The sequence below is a fragment of the Leucopleurus acutus genome (genome assembly GCF_964270905.1).
Source record: "Leucopleurus acutus genome assembly, chromosome: 17".
Lineage (NCBI taxonomy): Eukaryota > Metazoa > Chordata > Mammalia > Artiodactyla > Delphinidae > Leucopleurus > Leucopleurus acutus.
This window is the reverse complement of record NC_139159.1, coordinates 68,801,307-68,813,838: the sequence shown is the minus strand read 5'-3', so window position 1 is coordinate 68,813,838 and position 12,532 is coordinate 68,801,307. Positions and strand designations below refer to the sequence as shown.

Genomic DNA, 12,532 nt, shown 5'->3' with positions numbered 1-12,532 from the left:
AATGGTCTAAAGCATTTTTACGTAGATCATCCATTTCAGTCATTTTTCAACAACCGTATAAAGATAAGAACTGTTATCATCTCCAATTTGCAGGTGAAGTCACTGAAGTTCAAGGAGGTTATTTAACTTGCCCAACATTGCCAATAAGTGGTGGAATCAAGATGTGAATTCAGGCAGACTGACCCTTCAGTCCATGTCTAACCCACTCTACTGTGTATCTCCCCTCACCCCTACTTCATGTCTGCCCTGGCTGGCTGATGCATCGTCTCACGGTTTCTACTACCATCCACGTGCTGATGCTGACACTCAAGTCAATCTCTCCTGTTCAAGCTCTCATTTGAATTTCAGAATAATTTCAATTACCTCCTAAATAGCTCCACCACCCAAATGTCCCACAGACCCAAAGCACACCACCTCATCTGCCCCCATAAACCGGCTCTGTGTGCTATCATCATTCTTCCACTTTCAAAAGCCAAGTACCTCAGGAATCATTCTTCTTCTTCCCACAGCCAACTCAGACATCTGATCAATTCTATTTATTTTATATTTGTAATAATTCTTCCTTTTCATTCTTATTACCACTTCCGTGACCTAGGCTGTCCTCATCTCTTATCTGGTCTCCAACACTGAATCCTAATCCTGTCTTCTCCCACCCAGCCATTCTCAACAGTCTTCAGGCTGATCTTCCAAATCAAAACTGACCATGTTAATCCCCTGCTCAGCACCCTTTACTGGCTGCCATCAATCTAAAGGGGAAAGTCTAAGCACTACATTGGGACAGTTAAGGTCCACTGCCCTCCAGGGCTTGCCTACTTCTCCAGACTCATCTCTGACCACCATTCCATCATACTTCAGCTCACCCCTCAAAATTACATAACAGCTTACAGACCCTAGCACATGCTCCCACTTCGTATTCCTATTCATTTATTCAACAAACACTCACTGAGCAACTTCTACGAGTCAGGCACTATTTTTGGGCACCAGGGAAATAGTTATGAAGAAAAAGAAAAAAAAATCTCTACCCAGAGATTTATTCATGCTGACCCCTCTGCCTGGCCTCGCTCTCCTCTAAATCAGCCTTTTCTATTTAGCCCGGGTCTCATTTTCTCTAAGGAGCTTTCCCTAAGCCTTTGTCCTTGTTCCAAGGCTAAAAAGATACTTCTCTTTAATGCTTGCACTGTATAACTCTCTTTATCACTCAGCAAAAAAATGGCAGTGACTGCTTATGCAACTTTTCCCACCAGACTTTAAGTTTCTTGAAGACAGGGACCACATCTTATTTGTATATGCACATTAATTAGTACAGAATTACTAATTCTGTAAGGCAAGTACAATTGTTAGTTCAATGAATTAATGAAATCTTTACAAAGAGCCTATTACATACCAGAAAGTGTGCTACACACTTCATACACACCTTCTCATTTCATTCTCTCAACAATCCTAAGGCTAAAAATGCTTACCTTGGCATTAGCTGTCACTATTATTTTTTGTTGTTACACAGTAGATATTACCATCTCCATTTTGCAGATGGGAAACTAAGTATAAGAGGAGTATCTCTAAAATGTTACACACCACTTCACACCTGCTGGGGTGGCTATAATAAAAAAATCAGATAATACCAAGTGCTGGAGGGACTGTAAAATGGTGCAGTTCCTTAAATAGTTAAACAGAGTTACCATATGACTCAGCATTTCCACTCCTAGGGATACACTCAAAAGTAATGACAACATATCCACACAAAAACCTGTACATAACTGTTTATAACAGTGATTATTATTATTCGTAATAGCCAAAAGGTAGAAGCAATCCAAATGTCCATCAACTGATGAACGGCTAAACAAAATGCGTTTCGTCGTACAAGGGGATATTATTTGGCCATAAAAAGGAATGCAGTACTCATGCTACATGATGAACCTTGACAACAGGAAAGAAGCCAGTCACAAAAGACTACATATTATATGATTCCATGTATCTGAAATGCCCCAAGCAGGCATTCTAGGGAGACAGCAAGTATATTAGTCTTGCTGGGGTGGTGGGGGTGGGGGGTGAAAGTGGAATAGGGGAGTGAGAACTAAAGGTCCAGAAAAATGTTGTAAAATTGAGTATGGTGCTGACTGTAGACATCTGTGAATACTCTAAAACCACTGAATCACTGAATTCAATTGGGGAATATGGTATGTGAACTGCATCTCTATTCTAAGGCTACTATTAAAAAAAATAGGGCCACACAGGTAGCAAAAGATAAGGCTGAAACTCAAGGTTGGGTCTAACTTCAAAGTCTTTGCTGTTTCCACCACTCCCAAGCTGCTAGACAAAGGCCAGGACTAAAACACAGATCTCTGTTTCCTTACATTTCAGTTTTACAAATGTCAAATTACTGATGTCTGATTGCGACTCAGCAGAAAGCTAGACAAATTATGATCTTTAAAATAAAAATCCAAAACTGACTGTTTCAAATAAGGTAACTGTACCTGAATCAAAACCGCCGAATGTGTTAGGGCATCGTTCAACATCGTGAGCACATTTGATGTAGGAACAACCCCAGGATCATGACCCCAAGAAGTTATTAGTAATCGATCATAACCCTATGGGAAAGAAATGAATAAAACACAGCACAGCATTTAGAAACAAACAAAAAAAATTAAGAAAATTATCTATAATACTGCTTACCAGTTTCTATCGTCCTTAAAAATGATTTTTAAAAAAACCTCATTCAGGGCTTCCCTGGTGGCGCAGTGGTTGAGAGTCCGCCTGCCGATGCAGGGGACGTGGGTTCGGGCCCCGGTCCGGGAGGATCCCACATGCCGCGGAGCGGCTGGGCCCGTGAGCCATGGCCGCTGAGCCTGCGCGTCCGGAGCCTGTGCTCCGCAACGGGAGAGGCCACAGCGGTGAGAGGCCCACGTACCGCAAAAAAAAAAAAAAAAAAAAAAAAAACCTCATTCAACATACCTGGAATATATCTGGCAGTTTTCGAAGTCTTGTACCTTTGGACAGCAAAAGAGATGGTGGTCCTTGCCTGGTGATATGGTAAATGTACAGTTTAAACCAGACAGAACTGACTTCTGGGATAGCTGGTCCAATATGCTAAAATCATAAAACAGGTAAGATAAAGTTGTAAATACTTATCTAAAGAAGCCAAATTTCACAAATGACCAAGTATATTCTTAAAGCTAATGCCTCATGTAAGTGTTAACTCCTATTATCTTTATGAAGATAAATTTTAAAGGATCCATTCAAACAGTTTCAAACTTACACTGGAATTGAGAAAGCACGGCTTATCACTGCAGTTAAGAGAATGGGCTCTGGAGTAGACGGCCTAAGTCTGAATCTTGGCTTCACCCCCTCAGCCCTGTCACCTAAGGTTACCTAAGCGCTCTTGTGCCTCATTTTGCTCATCTGTAACATGGCAACAAAATACTTATCTCTTAAGGACATTGCTAAAGGTTTAAAATAGTACCTGGCAGCACATAACAAGCTCTATATCAAAGTGTTAGTTATTACAATCATTAATAATTTTTCTCAAAAGGGACTATGTATCCTTCCATCCATCTTACCATTCATCCATTCATTCAGTTCATGGATTCCTACTATGACCAGAGGCTGTGTTAAAGAACAGAAGGAAGTGTGTGTGTGTGTGTGTGTGTGTGTGCGCGCACGCGCACTCACGCGCGTGTGTTTGTGGGGGGGGCTGCAAATCTACAATCACTCCTGCTTAACAGAGGACAAAACTGGGGTAAGGGGGGAGTGGGCGCACTGAGGCAGCTAGATCAGCACAGGCAACAAAATCATCCTGGTACAAGAATCCCTTCCTTTCTTCTACACCATTAAACCTAGCACATCTAGGAAACCAGGAAGGATGTAGCACTGAAGAACAGAGCACAAAGCTCACTCTTTGAAAATGGTACATGTCACAATGGCCTTGCTAAGTATACAAACAAACGCAACTGATCTATTTTTAAAAAGTAAAAGACCAGCAATCATTTTCACGATTTTACAGATAACTAGAGTTCTAGCTTTCAAGCATAATCTTTTCTTTTCAGCTTATTTAGCATCACAGCCCCACTTCCAAAATATTTCATTTTTCCTAATTAAATTTATCTTATCCCTCAAGGTAATCCAGGTTTCCTTCTCAGAGCAGCCAAAAACATTTTCTTTAAAATCCTGCATTCAAGAAGAAAATTTTAACTGAATGTGTCACTAGTCACTAGATAATACATATATAAAATGTACCAATTATACCTCACAAACTGAACATAACATTTTACAACAGCAAAAAATACAAAACTGCTTTCTGAGTTGATGATGTTAATATCTGGTTATCTACAAATTGAGAATTAATACAATAAGACTGATAAACCTCTCCTTCAAGTCGCCATGAGGAAGGATGAAATGGCAGCAGAGTGAGCTTCCCAGTGAGTCTTTACCTGAGGGGTGCAGCTGCTGACAGGCCGGATTTCATTGGTGAGAGGAGCCATGGAAACAAGCAGTGTGTAATTTTTGTTTAGAACTCTGCTGCAAGTTGCAGGGTCCAACCCAAGAAGGCTTTCACAGCGCAAGAGATCCAGAGGAAAACCTGAATTATGATCAACCACATACATAGAATGAAAGACTGACAATGTGAAAAAAAAGAGTCTAAGATGAAACACTGATACCTGCCTTGAGATTTAAATTTTTTTAATAAGGTAGAATATCTCTATTAAAAAGCACTTTAGGGCTTCCCTGGTGGCACAGTGGTTGAGAGTCCGCCTGACGATGCAGGGGACGCGGGTTCGTGCCCCGGTCCGGGAGGATCCCACATGCCGTGGAGCAGCTGGGCCCGTGGGCCATGGCTGCTGAGTCTGCGTGTCCGGAGCCCGTGCTCCGCGACGGGAGAGGCCGCAGCAGTGAGAGGCCCGCGTACCGGGAAAAAATTTTAAATAAATAAAATAAATAAAAATAAATAAATAAAGCACTTTATTTCCTAGGAGACCAATAAGACTCTTTAAGACTTGAAGCTGAAAGTCTTTATTCTACTGGTGTTTCTTCAGGCTAACCTTATACTTTAAAAATATGTTTGCTTTATCTTACTTCCTCTCCATCATGGCAGTGGCATCTTATGAAAGCCTAAGTGCCATGGGAAAGCTGTATCCTTCCCTCCCCCAATTTTCAATCTCCATAAAAACTTTGCAGCCAAGTTCTGAATTGACCAGAAGGGCAAGAATTCCTCATTTAGAAACATGTGCCTAAACTGTAGTCCATAAAGCAGGAACTCACTTAGCATGCAACTGATTTTAAGTGTTCCCATTCTTAATCCTTCTGGAAAATACCAGTCCTACTGCTCTCTAAAAAGATAAAGGGAATTTGGAGGGTCTGTCTGTGTCTGGCCTCTCAGAGATAAACAAGGGGAATGCCTGTGATCTTAACTAAGTTATATGAGAAAGGGTGGGTCCTTGCAGTAAGCCCTTTTCTGAAACACAAAAGAGTTAGAAGCTTCAGGTAAAACTCAACATTGTCAATGCCAAGTATAGAAAATATTTAATGAATACTAGGATATGGAAGGAAGTCTAAAGAGTTGATGGTGGTTAAAACAAAGTTTTTACAACAGTGATTGCTTTTCTACAGATGAGGTTTAATTTCTAAACATTTCATAGTACTAGACTGACAAATTACCAACAGTGGCTTTAAGGTCTCACTTGTACTGATCCTAGGGAAAAGAGATCTTTTTTAAAGACAAAGATACCTGGAAAAAAAAATTATGCTTATAAATAATGAAAAAAAGTTAGACCACACATTGTTTCTGTTTTTTAAGCAGTGCCTCATGCTGTCTAAAACCAAAAGATTACTAAGAAACTAGTCTTTTTCACACATATCAGAGGTTTGCTTCTATGACAGTATCAGAAGACTTTTTGCTTTACAGTGAATACCAAGTATTACATGATACACTCAAACTACAAATTACTAGTGACGTAAAAAAAAATTCTTGCTACTCAAAACAAGATGCTTAAACACCAATACTATAGAATTTCTTGTTTAAAAAGGAGTCAGTTATCACTCCTGGCACCTACAGAAAGTTACCTTTCTCAACATGGAGAATATTAAGCCCTAATGCTCTAAAAAGTTATTCTTTATCTGGAATGAATGACCTTCTTTTCTATGAATCTAGAATGGTACTAGTTATACGCCATTATAAGAAAAATTGAGAAACAGTCACTTAAATTATCTTCTGTGTTCTGTGGTTCTAATGAGGAGCCCCAGTTAAGAAAGGCTGGTTAAAAGAATGAAACTTCATAAACAATTGCCCATTTGGTCTCATGGGAAGGAAGGAGTTAATCACATTTTAACTTTGGAGCCATATCAATTATTCTAAGCTCCAGAAATAGTCAACTATTAAACATACCTTAAAGGTTAGAATTATACTTTACTTTCACACAGGATAGGTTTAGGTTTACCATTTAACTTAGTTGATGATACACAGACTATTCATGGTGAAAAACAAAGTTTAGCCCAACCTATTAAACAACAAATTGTTGATGAATAAATCAATAAAAACCTTAGTGTTCAAGAGAAGATGATGTAAGGAACAGAGCAAAGGAAAAAAATTCAAGAGACATGGATTCAAGTCCCAGCTCTTCCATTTACTAACTATATGGGTTTTAATGACTAAATGGGCAGGAGATTTAACCAAGATAAGCTTCAATTTCTTTACCTATAAATTGAGTTACCCCTGGCTGGTCACTAGCACTAATATTCTTGGACTCTATGATTGGCAGTAAAAGATGGCTATAACAGAATAGTTCAAATATTCTAACCCATTATCTCGATAAGTCACTAAAAAGTCCCAGAAATTCCAGGATTTGTACATCCAGAGACATATTTAAGACTGTGTCACTCACTGTTAGGTCACAAGATCTAATATTTGGTAACCAAAAAATGGTTACTATCAACAAATGCTTATCAATAAGTGCTTCAGACTCTTGGTGTTTGGTGATTTAATATTCTCAGTTTCAACTGTTTATGAATAACCTCAGAAAGAGCCAGCATGGAAGCATTTGTAATACTGCTAAAGCACAACTCTGAACCAAACACCCCAAGGCTGAAGAAGTGAGTCACTAGGTACTAAGTGTGTCTAACCTCACTCAGCTAAACTACCCAGCATCTTTGTCCTCTCCTCTGCAACAACTCTTGTAAAGTGACAAGTGATTCTGCCCTAAATATTTTTAGTTGAGCTGAAAAGAAAGCCAGATGCTGATGAAAGCAGTAGAATGAAAATGGATATGACTAAGAAAATGATGGCTCTTGGCCAGAAAATAGAACTTTTAGGTAAATGAAAGAATAAGTGAAATTAAATGTGATACTGGTGCTAAGAATTCAGTGTCCCAAAATGCAACTCCTGTGAATGTCCAAAGACTTCACAATGTAATTACATTCACAGTGTAATGCTCTTACACTGGTGCCCAAGCTGTTGCATCTTTTTAAAAACACACATTCCTGGGCGCCATTCCACAATTTAGGAGCTAATACCATCAGTTCAACTAAAGTTCGGGAACCCCTTTCCACCACGAAACTGAGAGAGCACACCAGGGCAAGAGCCACATTAGAGTTCATCAATAGATTAAAACTGCTTCCATTTCTTTCTTTAACTCTTTGAAATGAGGTTATCTGTTCCCTTTTTTATTCTTTAAAGTAAAATACTTTAGTAAATATTATAGCAGCATTTGAATAGGAAGACCCTGTTTATTATCTTTATATAACGAATCTTTCATTCTTGATATTTCATGCCTCCTAAATAAATTTTGGCATTTGTCCATCTCTCAAAACAAATGCCTATTCTATATCCCATCAGCTACTTAAACAAATTAACACTCCAACTCTTTTTGTAGGTAACTAAACAAATTTAGATACTACAAAAAGTCAGTGGCACATAAAAGAGGAGAAACAGTAAAACAAGGTAAGGAACAGCTGACGAGTAAAGAAATTCACAGAACAAGCCAACAGTTATAAATTCAATGTGCTATCTACACAAAATGTTTTAAATAAGTGATGATTAAATAAGTGAGCATGACCTGTTTAACTTCTTAGAAAGAAGTTCCACAGGATCATGTCTTCAAAATCAAGTATTTTTATCATACCATAATTGGGTTGGTCTGGCTGTGCAGTTTGTGCAACTAGATCTTTATTATGACGCAGAAACAATATTGTGTTTCTCAGAGTGAGTGCATGATCAAAGTATCTCTGTGCTTCTCCTTCACCAGTGCTCTGAACCTAAACCAAGAGAAAACAAATTTTGCAACAAAAACCACTCTCATGCCATTCATTCTAGTATATAACCATACAGTAGAGATATTAAGATATTTAAAATCAGTAAATCAAAAATTTGCCCAGGCGATTTTGAAACAAATATTAACCCCAATCGTGGTTGGGCTTCCATGTGACTATACCTTTGAAGATGACAGAAATTACCCCAGCAAGTAAAACCAACAACCTCAGCAACGAAGTAATGCTGAATTGTACCATTATACGTTGTATGTTCCATATATGATTCAAATAAGGTGCTTTAAAAACTCCAAGATGTATATATTCTGTTTCATCCAGAAAAGTACTCCAATCCATGGTCACCAATTATGCCACTATCTTATCACCCTGTTCACAACTTTGCAAGGAACAATGGCATACGTGATTGAACACAGCTGTTCAACACTGCTGAACATACAGCTTAAAATCACTCAACAAGGATTCACTGAGTCCCTATTATGTGCTATGACCTCTCTAGGATGTAAGGAGAGAGTGGCGGACAAAACTCCTGCCTTCACTGGGTTTACATGTATGCTCTTCTGACACTGAGTCAGTCACCTGTTTAATATGTAAAAACATACACATTCCAGAAACAACACAAAAAACAGAAGGAAAGGTCTACAGGGGGAAATAACGAAATTAGATTTGCATGAAATTAATAAGATCAACTGATTAATCAAGATGAAGCTTAAAAAAATAGCTAAGAAACTATTTTTAAAAACTAAACTTCAGGGCTTCCCTGGTGGCGCAGTGGTTGAGAGTCCGCCTGCCGATGTAGGGGACACAGGTACGTGCCCCGGTCCAGGATGATCCCACATGCCACGGAGCGGCTGGGCCCGTGAGCTATGGTCGCTGAGCCTGCGCATCCGGAGCCTGTGCTCCACAATGGGAGAGGCCACAACAGTGAGAGGCCTGCGTACCGCAAAAACAAACAAACAAACAAACAAAAAAACTAAACTAAACTTCAGACTAAAGGGCTTTCCCAAGAATGACTATGTGGTAAAAAAGAATACAGATATATAAAGTGTAAAAGGGATCTTCCAATTTGCTATACATGATAAAACACTAGTTGAGGTGAGAAAAATAAAAATCAGGAAAACACGTTAAAATGTGCTAAATATAAAAAATTTACTGGCAAAAGATGATACACAATAAGATATAGGGTTAAACAAGATATTAAAAGTATTGAGGAAATAATAAAAATATGAAGATAAAAGTTAAAGAGACAAATTAATAACAAGGATTATCTCAGGCACTAAAAAAGTAAAAATCCTATGGAGAAGGGGGAGTGGAAAAAAATGTTATGGTAAGTCTCTTTTCTGAGATGTAAAGGAAGTACAAAATCATAAAAAATTCTCTAAACATACATGAGTTCATCACTAAAGCACAAAAGTTACCAAACTTATTAGTCAAAGAATAGATGAGGCACACAAACTGCTTGCATAAAGAAGTGCAGAGAGCAGAATAAAATATCCAGGGAATGAAAAACACCAAAAGGGCAATCAAGATTTAGAGCTAAGGAAAACTAGGTTGTATTCATGAGGAAAAAGACGGTTAAGAACAAATATGGCTGAAGTCTTCAAGATGCTAAAAGCGGTAGTGAGAGTGGACATAAACACGATACCCAGGGACACTGTTCCAGATTTAAGATAAGTGGAACAAAAACTTCAAATAAAATTGCTTAAGAGTAGATCTTAGAGTCATACTGAAAAAAAAAGTTAAAGGCTACTTTAGAAAAGTGCAATTTAAAAAATTACACATAGACTTAAGATTTCTTCATTATATCAAATTATGCTAACAGCTTAGATGAGGTAGACAAATCACTGTTTTTAAATCACAAAATTCATTCATCCGCTCAATATGTTTAAGCCTAAACGCCTGCCACGGTATTACAGTGCGAATGAGGTAGCAGTGAACAAGAATATACGAAAAATCTACATAATCAATAACTGATGTTTTATCAAGCAAGAGAAGATTCCAAATGCCTTGACATCCCATAATAAGCTATCTAGATTTACCTTTTCTAGTTCTACAAGAAAGCTGTCCAGAGACTCATCTGAGAGTTTGCCAACTTCGAACATTGTGACTGCATGGCTTTTCAAGTTCTGCAATAAAGAAACAAAACTAAAATGTACCTTATTTGAGCCTATTATTAATAAGTTGTAGTTTTCCCTTAGATTTATATTACGCTTTCCAATACATTTAAACTTAAGGGTGGGTGAGGAGCTGATTTTTCTAATAACAAAAGTAGCCCTCACTAAAAAGTTCCGACATTCCTCTAAGGAATATAAGACAAAGGCAGCTGCATTTTTCCGGAAAAAATCTAGTACTTAAAAAAAGATATAAAAGCACGGAATTATTTTATATCTAATCTTTATTTTAAACATTTTCGTATTTAAACAAGAATCTGACTTACTGGTGAAAGGTTTCCCATCATTAAAAAGGCAGTAAGAGTTGAGTCAAACAGGAATGCAATACGCTTTGTATATCCTGTAGACAAACTCAAACTGCTTATACTGGCTGTGTCTGTTGGGGGAAAAAAAATCATAGTTTAAAAATCAAGTAAGTGAAAACTGTTCTTTGCTTATCATTTGGAATGAGAAAGTATTTCATTTCAGCTTCATTTAATAATCAGAAAGTACATAATATAGGTAACACTGTAGTCACAAGAGGTCCCAATCCTACCTATCTCCAACATAGAGATAAAAAAAGTTAAAGTTCAAAAAAAAAATTTTGTTTAAAGGCACTCACTTTTGTAGTAAATTTTTTGAAAACCAGTAATAAACCAAGACTTGATCACTGTCAGATCAATAAGACTACCTAGCCTAACCTCTACAGACAAGTCACCTGGCTCAGGTAACAGAGCTACTTAGGGTAGGAGCAGAAGCCCATGTTGTGTGCCCCTCTCCCCTCCCAACACAAAACCATGTGCAGCCCGCTTGTCCACTATGCTTTGCCTCCCTCTGTGCTTAGCCCAAGCAATGGCCTTCCTGCACTCGCCAGCTGGCACGCTCTTATTCATTCTCAACCCAAAAATCATCTTCTCCATGAAGGCTCCTAAACCTCTCTAGGCAGAAAGAGGGCTCTTCCTCTTTGCGCTCCACAAGCACCATAATGCTTCTCACACTGTGGTGGTTTTTATGGTTATACTCTCCAGACTTAGTTTTTGGAAGGAAACTACCATATTCTTGTCAATTTTATACCCCTAAGATCTACCACAAGGTCCAACATATGGGTAAGTACTCAAAGACTACTTTTGAATGACTGAAATCCAGAACAAACCACAAAATAATTGTAAGCCTGGAGAGTTTGCTTTATGAGTGTATGTGCAGACACATGGCTTATCTACAGACAGACTCAAACTGAGTTACTGCTAACCTGGATCTTCTTGACTATTTGTATCAGTGTCAGTAGCCGATGAAGCTTCTTGTACAGGACTCCTACTTTCCCCGCCATCCCATGATAGAAGCATCTTTTGTGGATCTAAAGTACTCCTATTAATGAAGAATACATTCACTTTTTAAAAATCATATAAATGATCATATATAAAAACAGCTACTGAAGTCAGTACTTAAATTATGAACATCCACCTAAAGCCACTCTTACATTCAAGCCCCAAACTGAGACACAGTCCCAAAATACTCTGCACACACAGAAAAGGTTCTTAACTAAACCCATAGATAGGCTTCAGGAAATTTGGGAATGTTTAAAAATTATATGTAAAATATTGTATGAACTTTTCTCTGGGGAAAGCATTTTAGTTTTCATCAAATTCTAAAAAAGATTACCACACACACAAGATTAACCACCACTAATATATATATGGTTCACCTCACTTGACAGGTTGAATAAGTAAAATTTTTGTATGTAAAGCAATGCTTTTTTCAAAAAGAAACTCTCCTACTAAATAAATGAGTTACTTTAATCTGTTTACGGATGGAACATTCTTCCACGATGAATGAAGTTGATCCAAATTTATTACTTGTCCCTTCTTATAGGCAAACCCCAATCGGCAGTACATTGACACAGCATTCTGAAAGGAATATAAAGGAAATGAACATCTGAAATAAACTAGACTTCAGAATGTTTGTAGAGAAAAAACTATTTCGGACTATGCTTACAGTGAGCCTCAAACATTTTCATCCCATAACTAGAAGAAAAAATTTTCAGTAGGCCTAGTCTTCCGCTAAAGTCTTCACATATGTAGGAGAGGGAATGCTCCCAACTGTCTGGCCTGGGCCTCCCTAGATCCACCCCCAAA

The 12,532-nt window shown here is 38.1% G+C and overlaps 1 protein-coding gene across 2 annotated transcripts in view; it reads right to left on the bottom strand.

Moving 5' to 3' along the window:
• FAM91A1 (family with sequence similarity 91 member A1) overlaps positions 1-12,532 on the bottom strand; it is a 43,100-nt gene that overhangs the window by 13,241 nt on the left and 17,327 nt on the right. For both annotated transcript variants that reach the window (XM_082858899.1, XM_082858900.1), the window contains 8 exons: positions 12,192-12,304; positions 11,650-11,765; positions 10,688-10,797; positions 10,290-10,376; positions 8,109-8,241; positions 4,425-4,573; positions 2,950-3,084; positions 2,472-2,585 (listed from right to left, as the gene is read on the bottom strand). In XM_082858899.1, coding sequence (XP_082715025.1) covers positions 2,472-2,585; positions 2,950-3,084; positions 4,425-4,573; positions 8,109-8,241; positions 10,290-10,376; positions 10,688-10,797; positions 11,650-11,765; positions 12,192-12,304 — 957 coding nt within the window. The remainder of the gene's footprint in view (positions 1-2,471; positions 2,586-2,949; positions 3,085-4,424; positions 4,574-8,108; positions 8,242-10,289; positions 10,377-10,687; positions 10,798-11,649; positions 11,766-12,191; positions 12,305-12,532) is intronic.